At 40.5% G+C, this 14,390-nt stretch overlaps 1 protein-coding gene across 3 annotated transcripts in view; it reads left to right on the top strand.

Moving 5' to 3' along the window:
• Nucleotides 1-1,021: 1,021 nt before the first annotated feature.
• The window catches only part of LOC129816606 (telomere-associated protein RIF1-like), a 41,824-nt gene continuing 28,455 nt past the window's right edge, over nucleotides 1,022-14,390 (top strand). For 2 of the 3 annotated variants that reach the window (XM_055871295.1, XM_055871294.1), the window contains exons 1-11: nucleotides 1,022-1,195; nucleotides 7,840-7,975; nucleotides 8,147-8,225; nucleotides 8,330-8,426; nucleotides 8,599-8,824; nucleotides 9,091-9,280; nucleotides 9,515-9,607; nucleotides 9,790-9,928; nucleotides 10,187-10,338; nucleotides 10,672-10,783; nucleotides 11,118-11,294. In XM_055871295.1, coding sequence (XP_055727270.1) covers nucleotides 7,863-7,975; nucleotides 8,147-8,225; nucleotides 8,330-8,426; nucleotides 8,599-8,824; nucleotides 9,091-9,280; nucleotides 9,515-9,607; nucleotides 9,790-9,928; nucleotides 10,187-10,338; nucleotides 10,672-10,783; nucleotides 11,118-11,294 — 1,378 coding nt within the window. In that variant the 5' untranslated portion in view covers nucleotides 1,022-1,195; nucleotides 7,840-7,862. Of the gene's footprint in view, nucleotides 1,196-7,839; nucleotides 7,976-8,146; nucleotides 8,226-8,329; nucleotides 8,427-8,598; nucleotides 8,825-9,090; nucleotides 9,281-9,514; nucleotides 9,608-9,789; nucleotides 9,929-10,186; nucleotides 10,339-10,671; nucleotides 10,784-11,117; nucleotides 11,295-14,390 lie in introns of those variants that run through there. The other variant, XM_055871296.1, reaches the window with a different exon arrangement.

Genomic DNA, 14,390 nt, shown 5'->3' with positions numbered 1-14,390 from the left:
CAATGGCCTGCTGACTCACCAGACATGTCACCCATTGAGCATGTTTGGAATGCTCTGGAGCAACATGTAAGACAGCGTGTTCCAGTTCCCGACAATATCCAGCAACTTCGCACAGCCGTTGAAGCGGAATGGGACAACATTTCACGGGCCACAATCAACAGCCTGATCAACTCTATGCGAAGGAGATGTGTCAGGCTGCATGAGGAAGATGGTGGTCACACCAGATACTGACTGGTTTTCTGATCCATGCCCCTACTTTTCTTTTTTAAAAGGTATCTGTGACCAACAGATGTATATCTGTATTCCCAGTCATGTGAAATCCATAGATTAGAGCCTAATTAATTTATTCCAATTGACTGATTTCCTTATATGAACTGTAGCTCAGTAAAATATTTTAAATTGTTGCATGTTGAGTTTATATTTTTGTTCAGTGCATATCAATATTTGCACATAAAGGCGTTTTCACAATACATTTTATTGGCACAAAAATATCCCATCATGTCAAAGGAACAGATTATCTGTCAGCATTTATACAATTTTACAGAAAGTCCTGTTTTATATGGTATAACTTTGCTGCATAAAAACTGTGGATGGAATTGTGGTTACTGTCACTGAAAAGATGTGTAAATGCAACACGCAATTCCAGTCACCTTATTGGGCTTATAAAGCGCAGATGAATAGGCAGTTAGTTATCAGTATCTTTGGATATAGGCTATATTATTCTGCAAATGTAGACTAACATAAAAAAGGGCATGTGCAGGATATGCTTTTTAATTAAAAAAATATTGCCTACCCTACATTACAAGAAGAGAAAGATATCACATTTGAAAGAGGAAACCTTTAGTTGAAAGAATATTTGGATATATTGCTATGTGTATAATATACTGATAATACCCCCTGTCCAGATATGTGAAATGTGGACATAGTTTGAAATTATGATCAAAGTTTTTCGAGAAACAGAGAATTAATGAGGGGTACAAAAATGCAGAGTGGGCAGTCCTTACGTTGGGTCAAAGTTCATTTGCACAGCGTGCTAGTTTCGCGCCAGCATTTTCGCGGGGAGTGACAACTACACTGATAATCCGCGAGAAATGAAACACGCCAAATAAGATAATATCGGTTATACTTGCAGTATATTTGTGGCGTTCATGGTATACTTTTATTTGATCGTTTGTATTCTATCAGGAGTACTAAGGTGAGGAAGTGCATCTGGCTCCGTTTTGTTTGTGTTTATTTTCGCGCTAGTGGAGGGAGTGACTTGCTATAAGAACAAATACTCGTTGGAAATTTCAATTACCAGTATTAGTTTTGACAGTGCTGTCTTTCAAAATGATTTAGTAAATTGGGAATATACCTATATTTGGTGTTGTTATTAGATGGCTAGGTAAGCTAGTGAGCTAACACATTTTGTGGCTAGCTAACTAACCAGTTCGATCAGTGAAAGTGAATTGGCTGCACTTGTCTGCTAGCCAGCTAACTTGATTGACGACTAGTTAGCAAACTACCGGTATTCTTGACCATTGTCAGCTATATCGTCTGATCTTAGTTTGCAAAATTGTTGATGAACATCAAAGCAACCCTAGCCATGAGTTTGCCACGTTGCCTGATGGTATGTTGTAGTTAGCTAGCGTTAACTATTTTTCCTTGGGTAGTGTTTGTAAACTTAAGGCAAGTTAGATTTGATAGCTATTTTTATAATTAAGTTACAGTATTACGCTTGTGTAGATGCCCAGTCCTGTATGTTGACCAGCTGTTAGCTAATGTCCTGTAGTTAGAAGCGGGTAAGTTAGCTAAGGATTAAATAGTACAGGTAAGTGATGATTTGATTCTGGCAGGCTGACCACTCTATAAGTTACACACTGACGCGTTCAACTCTTGTAGTTAGTGTCAAACCACGTGTACATTTAACAAATATTCATCCAAAACGCATAGATGGCCACAATAAAGACAATTATGACTCTAGCCTAGTTATCCAACTAGCAACCTAAAAGAAAACAAATGTTGAGGCAGAGATGGAACGTTATTGGTGAATACTATTTTAGGGTTTTATGTGGGTGGATGGACTTGTTGTTGTTGTCCAATACAGATACATAAAGATAGGTGTTCTAATTTTCTCTCTGACTGGTAGGGTGTGAGGAAGGATGATGGATAGTGAATTGGCTTAGGTTGGCTGTTGGTTAACTCTTGACTGACAGTAACCAGTGTTAAAAACATCCTCTCACTAGCATGGTGTGAGTAGGCTGTTATGCCAAGTCAAATTCCACGTGACCTAATTAAGCTTCTCCAAAACTGCACTCTGATGCCACTACACAGCCTACCAAACTTGCTAATGGCCTGATAGTCAGTGCTCCATTGTCCTTTCTAGTTACTTGATGTGGAATGGAGTTCTGTGAAGTCATGGCTCTATGTAGTACTGTGTGCCTCCCATAGTCTGTTCTGGACTTGGTGACTGTGAAGAGACCTCTTGTGTGGGGTATGCATGGGAGTCCAAGCTGTGTGCCAGTAGTTTAGACGGACAGCTCAGTGCATTCAACATGTCAATACCTCTCATAAATCAAAGTAGTGATGAAGTCAATCTCTTGTACTTTGAGCCAGGAGAGATTGACATGCAAGTTATTCATATTAGCTCTCTGTGTACATCCAAGGGCCAGCCGTGCTGCCCTGTTCTGAGCCAATTACAATTTTCCTAAGTTATTTTTTTGTGGCACCTGACCACACGACTGAACAGTAGTCAAGGTGTGACAAAACTAGGACCTGCCTTGTTGATAGTGTTGTTAAGAAGGCAGAGCATTGCTTTATTATAGACCAACTTCTCCCCATCTTAGCTACTACTGCATCAATATGTTTTGACCATTACAGTTTACAATCTAGTGTTACTCCAAGCAGTTCAGTCATCTCAACTTGCTCAATTTCCACATTATTTATTACAAGATTTAGTTGAGGTTTAAGGTTTAGTGAGTGTTTTGTTCCAAATACGATGCTTTTAATTTTAGAAATATTTAGGGCTAACTTATTCCTTGCCACCCACTCTGAAACTAACTGCAGCTCTTTGTTGAGTGTTGCAGTCATTTCAGGCGCTGTAGTAACTGACGTGTATAGTGTTGTCATCTGCATACATAGAAACTCTGGCTTTACTCAGTCAGTGGTATGTCATTAGTAAAAAAAATTAAAAAGCAAGGGGCCTAAACAGCTACCCTAGGGAATTCCTGATTCTAACTGGATTATATTTTATAGGCTTCCATTAAAGAATGCCCTCTGTGTTCTGTTGGACAAGTAACTGTTTATCCACATTATAGCAGGGGGTGTAAAGCCATAACACATGTTTTTCCAGCAGCAGTCTATGATCAATAATGTCAAAAGCTGCACTGAAGTCTAACAAGACAGCCCCCACAATAATTTTCTCATCAATTTCTCTCAGCCAATCATCAGTCATTTGTGTAAGTGCTGTGCTTGTTGATTGTTCTTCCCTATAAGCATGCTGAAATTCTGTTAATTTGTTTACTGTAAAATAGCATTGTATCTGGTCAAACACAATTTTTTTCCAGAAGTTTACTGGTAACAGGCTGATTGGTAGGCTATTTGAGCCAGTAAAGGGGGCTTTACTATTCTTGGGTAACAGAATGACTTTAGCTTCCCTCCAGGCCTGAGGGTACATGCTCTCTAGTAGGCTTAAATTGAAGATGTGGCAATATCGTCTGCTATTATCATCAGTAATTTTCCATCTAGATTGTCAGACCCCAGTGGCTTGTCATTGTTGATAGACGACAACACTTTTTTCACCTCTTCCACAATGACTCTACAGAATTCAAAAGTACAGTTCTTGTGTGTCATAATTTGGTCCAATATTCTTGGATGTGTAGTGTCAGCGTTTGTTGCTGGCATGTCATCCCTAATTTTGCATATCTATCCAATGAAAAAGTCATTAAAGTAGTTTGCAACATATCAGTGGGCTTTGTGATGAATGAGCCATCTGATTCAATGAATGAATGAAGGAGCCGAGTTGGCTTTAAAAATGTTTTTAAAAATAATTTATCTTTGTTTCAGTGTAGTTTATTTTTTATTTAGTTACATGATTTATTAATTTGCAGTACGTTGACCAATCAGTTGGGCTGCCAGACTTAATTTCCATACCTTTTGCATCATCCTGCTCAACCATACAATTTTTCAATTTATCAATCCAAGGGGATTTAACAGTTTTTACAGTAATTTTCTTAATGGTTGCGTGCTTATTAGTAACTGGAATAAGTAGTTTCATAAATGTTTCAAGTGCAGTGTCTGGTTGCTCCTCATTACACACCACAGACCAGCAAATATTCTTTACATCATCAACATATGAATCGCTACAAAACTTATTGTATGAGCTCTTATACATTAAATTATGCACAACCTTTTGGAACTTTGGTTTTCCTACATATGGCTATTATATTGTGATCACTACATCCTATGCATTTGGATACTCCTTTAAAGCAAATATCTGCAGCGTTAGTAATAATGTGATGGATACATGTTGATGATTTAATTCCTGGGCTGCTTGTAACTACCCTGGTAGGTTGACTGACAACCTGATCCAGGTTGCAGGCACTGGTTACAGTTTGAATTTTTTTCTGAGTGGGTGGCTTGATGATAGCCAGTCAATATTTAAATCACTCAAATATACTTCTCTGTTGATATCGCATACATTATCAAGCATTTCACACATCCAGATACTGACTGTTAGCACTTGGTCTATAGCAACTTCCCACAAGAATGGGCTTTAGGTGAGGCAGATGGACCTGTAGCCATATTACTTCAACAGTATTTAACATTAGATCGTCTCTAAGCTTTACAGGAATGTGGTTCTGAATATAGACTGCAACACCGCCTCCGTTGGCATTTGTCTTTTCGGGTCGATGTTATAACTATGTATTGCTGCCACTATCATCAAAGGTATTATCTAAGTGAGTTTCAGAGATAGTCAGAATATGAATGACATCTGTTACAAGCAAGTAATTGACTTCATGGACCTTGTTTCTTAGGCTACATATGTTAGTATTGGCTATTTTTAGCACTTTTCTGGGTTGCTTGATTGTTTTTATTGCTTTACTGGGAAGCTAAAAAGCTGAGTCATTGCCGATCGTGTGTGGAAACAGTTTTGACTGGCCACTATTTGAAAGAAGATGCCAGCTTTCTCAGTCTGCAATATTTATGGCTCAGTTCTTAAAATTAACACGAATCTGCTTTACAAACGGTGTAGCCTACCTGGTATATGCGGCACATGAGTTTCAAGTTTGGGGAAGCTTATTTTCACCATAAAAATGTACCTTTTATAATACAGCATTCCATGTATCCTTGCATTTGCAGGCTTATGTAAGATGCCACACTAGTCATAATTTAGGCTAATATAACACAATCACTGTTTGCAGAAAAAGGCCAATGCGTGGTTGAGTTCATATATAGAGTAGGTTATATGCTATATCAGAAGTTTCTGGCCTTTTTATAAACACATTTCATGGAATTCTACTATACTTTATATGACTGGAGACATTAGCCGAATCTGTTTTAATATGACAAATTACAGGGTAGCCTACTCTGACAAAGATCAATAAAAAAATACGTTGTTCATATCATAGTCTTATGAGAAGGAGAGACACTAATGTCCAAATAAACTGGAGTAGGAAATTATTGTCCAAAAACAAACTTAAGTAGCAATGACCCAACAATGATAAATAGGGAATGTGGCTCAGTTGGTAGAGCATGGCACTTGCAAAGCCAGGGTTGTGGGTTCGATTCCCACGGGGGAACAGTACAAAGAAAATGACTGATGAATTGTGTGCAACCTGCACAAGAAACACAGCAGAGTTCTGGCCTTGCATGCACATTTTTTTTCAAATCATCATTAGTGTCGTGTCATGCTGCCTTGGAATGTATTAAAAACAGCCTAATGTTTGTATCACAACCATAAAAAAACTAATGGAGGAGGACCGGTTTGTTTAACCACTCAACACAGAATAGCCGCATGTGTACACTCCTTCGGAAATCGTTTGGGGAAAATACCTCTTCTATTTTATTCAGCTATGTTCAATTGTATTCTTACTATAAAATAATATACACTGAACAAAAATATAAATGCAACAATTTCAAAGATTTGACTGAGTTACAGTCCATATAAGGATCTCAGTCAATAGAAATGCTTTCTTTAAGCCCTAATCTATGGATTTCACATGACTGGGAATAAACATAAGCATATGTTGGTCACAGACACCGCAAAAACAAATTGGGGTGTAAATCAGAACCTGTCTGTATCCGGTGTGACTACCGTTTGCCTCATACACTTCATACACTGCAACATCTCCTTCGCATAGAGTTGATCAGGCTGTTGATTTTGGCCTGTGAAATGTTGTCCCACTCTTCTTTAATGGCTGTGCAAAGTTGCTGGATATTGGCAGGAACTGGAACACGCTGTTTTACCCGTCAATCCAGAGCATCCCAAACATGCTCAATGCACATGTCTGAGTATGCTGGCCATGGAAGAACTGGGACATTTCCAGCCTCCAGGAACTGTGTACAGATCCTTGTGACATGGGGCCATGCATTATCATGCTAAAACATGAGGTGATGGCGGCAGATGAATGCCACGAAAATGGGTCTCGGGATCTCATCATGGTATCTCTGGGCATTCAAATTTCCATCGATAAAATGGAATTGTGTTTGTTGTCTTTAGCTTATGCCTGCCCACACCATAACACCACAGCCACCATGGGGCACTCGGTTCACAATTTTGACATCGGCAAACCGCTCGCCCACACACCATACACGCTGTCTGCCATCTGCTCGGTACAGTTAAAACCGGGATTCCCCCGGGAAGAGCACACTTCTCCAGCGTGCCAGTGTCCATCGGAGGTCGGTTACGATGCGGAGCTGCAGTCCGGTCAAGACTGGTGAGGATGACGAGCACGCAGATGAGGTTCCTGAGACGGTTTCTGACTGTTTGTGCAGAAATTCTTTGGTTGTGACCCACAGTTTCATCAGCTGTACGGGTGGCTGGTCTCAGACGATCCCACAGGTGAAGCCACATGTGGAGGTCCTGGGCTGTCGTGGTTACACGTGGTCTGAGGTTGAGGCGGGTTGGAAGTACTGTTAACTTCTCTAAAACAACGTTGCTTATGGTAGAGAAATTAAGATTCGATTCTCTGCCAAAAGCGCTGGAGGACATTGCTGCAGTCAACATGCCAATTGTGTTGTTGCGTGACAACTGCACATTTTAGTGGCCTTTTATTGTCCCCAGCATAAAGGTTCCTGTGTAATGATCATGCTGTTTAATCATCATCTTGATTTGCCACTCCTGTCAGGTGGATGGATTATCTTGGCAAACAAGATATTCTCACTAACGGGGATGTAAACAATTAGGGAAATTAGAGCCATTTTTGTGCGTCTGGGATATTTAATTTCAGCTCATGAAAGATGGGACCAACACTTTGCATGTTACATTTTATATTTTTGTTAAGTGTAAAATAATGCCATGAGAATATTGTCTGCTAAATGAACTAGTGTAGCCCACAGCCATATGGCATAGCCAGATCAGGGCCTAACATAAGGATGACAGAAACGGCCTACATTTTCCTTGTATTTTTTAGACCTGTAAAATAAATCATGGTTTTATTGTGTTGGTGTGGGCTATATTACATTGATTTATTTACTTTAAAAAATGTAGACGTTCCAAAGGTCTGCATTAGTGTCTTGTAGGCTCTGCCTAGAAGCCAGGAAATGCTATGACCGTGTTTGTTAATTAACGTCAAGTACCGTGAGACCAGCAGTTATTTGCATGACAATCACCGGCTGATAATTTTATGATCACCACAGCCCTAGGTGTGAGAGGAACCAGGATGATGGCGACGGTGCCCCTGACCAGCTCCAGTCTTCTCCCTCTGCTGGAATCTCTGGAGGATATCACAGCCGGACAGCCGGAGCAGACAGACGCCTACCTCACCATTGTCAAGTAGGTGCTTTAGATGGACATAGCCTATGATGACCTCGTTATCCCTAGATGCTGATCAATATGCATGTCAGGTGTATGTTTTTCTCTAATGAACTGAGGTAGTGAGTAGATCTACAACACTTATAAAGACGTCTGTTTCCATCCTAAATGCTGGCCCTGCTTTGTCTTCAGTCGTCTCAGTGGGGATGATGGAACACAGTTTCTCCCTGCCGTTATAAAGAACTTTTCACGTTTGGGTAAAACTTTCCAGGTGAGTGCATGCTTTATGTGAAGAACATTTATGAAGGAAAAATGTAAACATCTCATTGACTAAAGGATTGTCATGAATGTTATGTTTTTGTTATGTTGTTTTAGACCCATATCGCCAGTCAGAATGCAGAGCTGAGCCAGGCTGCACTACAGGCCCTGGGGTTCTGTGTGTTCCATGCCCACGTCGTCTCAGCTATCCCAGGTACTGAACAAGTAGAATTCTTCATATGTTTACATGGGACTTGTTTAACTGATGGATAAAAATCAGCAATTCAGATTCTCCATTGAAAGTACTTTGTTCAGGAAATAAGCCTGGTAAGAATGGAGATCACATCATTTGAAACAGGGTTTTCTTTGGCTTTCTCTTTCTCCAGCTAATTTTGCAGAGGAGCTACTGTCAGCTCTTTCCTCTCTGGTGGTGAAGTCTACAGACAAGAACACATGCACCAGAGCATTATGGGTCATCTCCAAACAGAACTTCCCTCCAGAGGTGGTGGCCAAGATGGTTCCAGAGATTCTGAGGACCCTGGAGTGTGTACGGACTAGAGAAGACATCCAGTCTGTTGTCATGGAGCATGAGTCGTTGAATGTTATCATAAGGTAAACAAAAACACCCAATCATGTACTCTCCTACCCTGGAATGAATAGTTTTGTTTGGCTATGATTCTCATTTAGGAATGCACAATTGAATGATTCAGTATGATAACCCTGCCACTAAGCAGATGGATGTTATTGTAGTCTACCTTGCTTAACATTGTATCTGTTTTGGATAGTGCTCATAGCTCTCTGGTCTGGAAAAGACTGTCTTGACAGTATTTCAGTGAACATCAGCTCTTTCTCTGTCTTGACCCTCTGTCTGTGTGTAGGTTGCTGGACCAGGCCCCAGCCCAGATGGGTGAGCGTGCAGTACAGTGGGCCAAGCTGGTCATCCCTCTGGTGGTCCACCCAGCCTCTAAAGTGCGCCTGCGGGCGGCAGCAGCCCTGGAGATGGGTCTGCCTCTACTAATGGAGAAACAGAAAGAGGTGGCAGCCATCATAGAACCCATCATGTCTTCAGTGAGTGTCTTTATACTCTCTACCAGAGCCATATGTATTTACATGATTTTACCTAAATACATGGCACTGCCCTCTTTCTGCCACTCACACACACTTACAATACAGTGAGTGCATATGTTTTTAGCAAGTCGCTTTGGATAAATGGAAGGTTCAGAAACTCTTTTGATGCTAATTTCTTGTTAATCTGACAGTTTTGTTCTTCACAATCTGACAGTTGTTCTTGTTTTGCTCCAGAAACTCATCCCAGAGCTCCAGAAACTGTTCTCTACGAAGAACGAGACCAATGTTCTGAAACTCTGGCCGTTGTTTGTCAGGCTCCTGGGGAAGGTGAGGCTGCATGGTTTGAATCCTCAGGAGATGCTTACATGTAAGGCTCTCAGGAGTGTAATGAATTAATTTCCTACAACATTTTATTGGTTCCTCCACACCTTGTCCCGGTGGAGAGTTGGGAAAAGACACATTTCGGTGTCTATGACCATTGACAGTCAGTCTTTCTCCTGATCCCCCAGCTGCTCCATAGAGGTGGTCCCTTCATCAACTCCCTGCTTGGCCTGGAGGAACTGGGCTTCCGTAGCTCCTCCCCCAACATCAAGAAGATCGCCTTCATCGCCTGGAAGAGCCTCATAGACAACTTCTCCCTCAACCCAGGTGGGAAACACAATAGAACAGAGTGCCATTACTTCTTCAAGTGTTTGACCGGTTGCTTCGTTTAGACAGAACTTAATGGAGGACTGTATGACAAAGTGTGTGGCAAACTAAATGCTCTTGTTAACATCCACTCTACTCTCTCTTCATGCACTCTTTGCTGTAGAGAACACTTACTCTGATTTAGAGTAGACTGTATAGTCTATTCAGAGTGTCAGATTCTTTGCAAAGTGATTGACTGACCTGTCTCCCGTGCTGTAGAGATCCTGTGCAGTGCCAAGCGGCTAAAGTTGCTGCTGCAGCCCCTCGGCTCCATCCAGGTGAGGACTGAGGCCCTGCTGCTCACCAAGCTGGAGGTCTGGTGGTACCTGGTGGTCAAACTGGGACCCAACCTGCCTGCACACTTTGAACAGGTACAAAAAGTGTTTTCATTTGTTTTGTTTTGATGTGTCCGTTTTTGTGGGAAAATGCCTATAAAGTGTGTTACGTTTATGCCAAATTATCAAACATGAGTTGATGATGCATTCAGAATCCGAGCAGGATTTATTATTAAGGAATGAGATTAAGTTGATAAATTAGGCCTATTATAAAATGTAATTGAGATTAAATTTGAGATTCGATCTTGTCACAAATTGTAATCTTTTGTGAGAGGTGGATAGAGCGTTATCATCATTGTTTTGTGATTGGAAATGGCCTGCTCGAGAGCTGTCTTGTGTTGCTGACCAATAGCCTCGGTGTGTTGTCAGGTTGGTGTTCCTCTCCTCCAGTGCACCCTGGGCAATGACTCTGCCTTCCCAACTACTCCTGCCCGGAGCTCCATTCAGAGCAGTGCTGTGGGGACCAGTACACATAAAACTGGTAGTCTTACTGTGGGGACCGCTATACCTACAACTATTCATGTCTTACTATCTTCCTCCATTGTATTTTCTCTTTGCTAGTACTATGGAACATTGACTGCTTCTAGCTGTTGGATTTCTGAATTTGCATGTGTGCTATAAGTATGTCATTTCATTAAATAATTCTCTTACTTAGAATATAGAACATAGAAAGCTCTCTGGAATGGTCATCTTGGATTTACCAAAAAGTGCCACCAGAGAATTGTGGAAACGTTAGACGTAAAAATGTTCTAAATGTCACACTTTTTAATTGATGATAACTGTATTTGTTCACCTTTGTTGTTCTGCCCCACCAGGTGCCCCAGCCTTCTCCAGCCCTACAGTGATGCCCCGTCTGAGCCTGAACTGCAGTGTGGTGGCGGGCCAGGCCTACCCCTCTATACAGCTGCTGGGATTAGAGATGCTGCTGCACTACTTCATGGGGTCAGAGGTCACCGCCGCCGCTGCCAAGAACCAACTGACGCTCAGCCTGGGTGAGAGACACGTTTTACCTACTTTAGTTGAATACACTGAACAAAGTCACTCTGGTTAAGAGCTAAATTATTAATGTAATGATGTCACAGCCTCAGTCGTTAATCAGTACTCCGTGATGTTTGTAAATGTTTTATATATACAGTTGAAGTCGGAAGTTTACATAGACCTTAGCCAAATACATTTAAACTCAGTTTTTCACAATTCCTGACATTTAATCCTAGTAAAAATTCCGTCTTAGGTCAGTTAGGATCACCACTTGATTTTAAGAATGTGAAATGTCAGAATAATAGTAGAGAATTATTTCAGCTTTGGGTCAGACGTTTACGTACTCAATTAGTATTTGGTAGCATTGCCTTTAAATTGTTTAACTTGGGTCAAACATTTCGGGTAGCCTTCCACAAGCTTCCCACAATAAATTGGGTGAATTGTGGACCATTCCTCCTGACAGAGCTGGTGTAACTGAGTCAGGTTTGTAGGCCTCCTTGCTCGCACACGCTTTTTCAGTTCTGCCCACACATTTTCTATAGGATTGAGGTCAGGGCTTTGTGATGGCCACTCCAATACCTTGACTTTGTTGTCCATAAGCCATTTTACCACAACTTTGGAAGTATGCTTGGGGTCATTTGTCTATTTGGAATACCCATTTGTGACCAAGCTTGAACTTCCTGACTGATGTCTTGATGTTGCTTCAATATATCCACACTCCCTCATGATGCCATCTATTTTGTGAAGTGCACCAGTCCCTCCTGCAGCAAAGCACACCCACAACATGATACTGCCAACCCCGTGCTTTATTGGCTTGCAAGCCTCCCCATTTTCCTCCAAACATAACGATGGTCATTATGGCCAAACAGTTCTATTTTTGTTTCATCAGACCAGAGGACATTTCTCCAAAAAGTATGATCTTTGTCCCCATGTGAAGTTGCAAACCGTAGTCTGGCTTTTTTATGACGGTTTTGGAGCAGTGGCTTCTTCCTTGCTGAGCGGCCTTTCAGGTTGTTGATTATAGGACTCGTTTTACTGTGGATATAGATACTTTTGTACCTGTTTCTTCAGCATCTTCACAGGGTCCTTTGCTGCTGTTCTGGGATTGATTTGCACTTTTCGCACCAAAGAACGTGCATTCTGTCTCCTTGAGATGAGTCTCCTTCCTGAGCGGTGTGACGGCTGGTTGTGTCCATGGTGTTTACAAGCGTAGTATTGTTTGTACAGATGAACGTGTTAACTTCAGGCATTTGGAAATTGCTCCCAAGGATGTACCAGACTTGTGGAGGTCTACAATTTATTTTCTGAGGTCTTGGCTGATTTCTTTTGATTTTCCCATGATGTCAAGCAAAGAGGCACTGAGTTTGAAGGTAGGCCTTGAAATACATCCACAGGTACACTTCCAATTGACTCAAATTATGGCAATTAGCCTATCAGAAGCGTCTAAAGCTATGACAATTTTCTGGAATTTTACAAGCTGTTTAAAGGCACAGTCAACTTAGTGTATGTAAACTTCTGACCCACTGGACCCACTTGCGATAGAGTGAAATAATCTGTCTGTAAACAATTGTTGGAAAAATGACTTGTCATGCACAAAGTAGATGTCCTAACCGACTTGCCAAAACTATTGTTTGTTAACCTTTCTAGGACACACGTTGAACCCCTCGACAACATTCTACTGAAAAGGCAGCGCGGGAAATTCAAAAATATTTTTTCGAAATATGTAACTTTCACACATTAACACATCCAATACAGCAAATGAAAGATTAACATCTTGTTGATCTACCCATCGTGTCCGATAAAAAAAAATAATAATAATAATAATTGTAAAAAATATATTAAAAAATGCTTTACAGCGAAAACACAACATATTATTATATATATATTTTTTTTTTTGGGGGGGGGGGGTGGATCAGCTTAATATTGCGGAAAGAATGTTGCTTCCAATGTAATTGTCTGCATCATTTCCAATGCCCCATATTTTTTGGGGTAAATATATATATCCATTCACGTATGCATACATATACACATATATACATACACATACCTACATAGACATACTTTTTTTAAAGAGTATACCTTTATTATTATTCCCTGCAAACCCTACCACCGATCCCCCAATTGGAGTAAACTGATAAACATTTCTGTTTTTACCTTCAATTTCTACATCTTATACACATTTTACAGACACGGTCTACTTTATAATAGTTCTCTCTTGTTTGTTCTTAGTCCTTCCTCTATTTCTGTTGTCCATCCAGTTTGATTTCCACTTGTAACTGTGCTATTTCACAATAGCTCCAACATATTATTGTTAGATCACCGCCAAGTCCCAAAAAAACTGCCATTTTCCCAGCCAAGATAGGAATCACAAAAAGTAGAAATTGAGAGAAAATGAATCACTAACCTTTGATCTTCATCAGATGACACTCATAGGACATCATGTTACACAATACATGTATGTTTTGTTCGATAATGTGCATATTTATATCCAAAAATCTCAGTTTACATTGGCGCCATGTTCAGAAATGCCTCATAAATATCCGGAGAAATTGCAGAGAGCCACATCAAATAGCCTCATCATTAACTTTGATAAAAGATACATGTTTTACATAGAATTAAAGATACACTTGTTCTTAATGCAACCGCTGTGTCAGATTTAAAAAAAACTTTACGGAAAAAGCAAACCATGCTATAATCTGAGACGGCGCTCAGATAGAAACAACATTTCTCCGCCATGTTGGAGTCAACAGAAATACGAAATTACATCATAAATATTCCCTTTGATCTTCATCAGAATGCACTCCCAGGAATCCTAGTTCCACAATAAATTGTTGTTTTGTTCGATAATGTCCATTATTTATGTCCAAGTAGCTGCTTTTGTTAGCACGTTTAGTACACATATCAAACGCTTGCGCAGGTCCAGGCGAACTTCGGACGAAAACTTCAAGAAGTTAAATTACAGGTCGAATAAACTTGTCAAGCTAAGTATAGAATCTATCTTTAGGATGTTGTTATCATAAATATTCAATAACGGTCCAACCGGAGAATTCCTTTGTGTCTATAGAAGTAATGGAACGCAAGTCGATATCATGTGGAATGCGCGTGACCAG

Source organism: Salvelinus fontinalis, chromosome 19 (assembly GCF_029448725.1).
Source record: "Salvelinus fontinalis isolate EN_2023a chromosome 19, ASM2944872v1, whole genome shotgun sequence".
Classification (NCBI taxonomy): Eukaryota; Metazoa; Chordata; class Actinopteri; order Salmoniformes; family Salmonidae; genus Salvelinus; species Salvelinus fontinalis.
The sequence above is the reverse complement of the archived record's forward strand: the minus strand, read 5'-3'. Positions and strand labels throughout refer to the sequence as shown.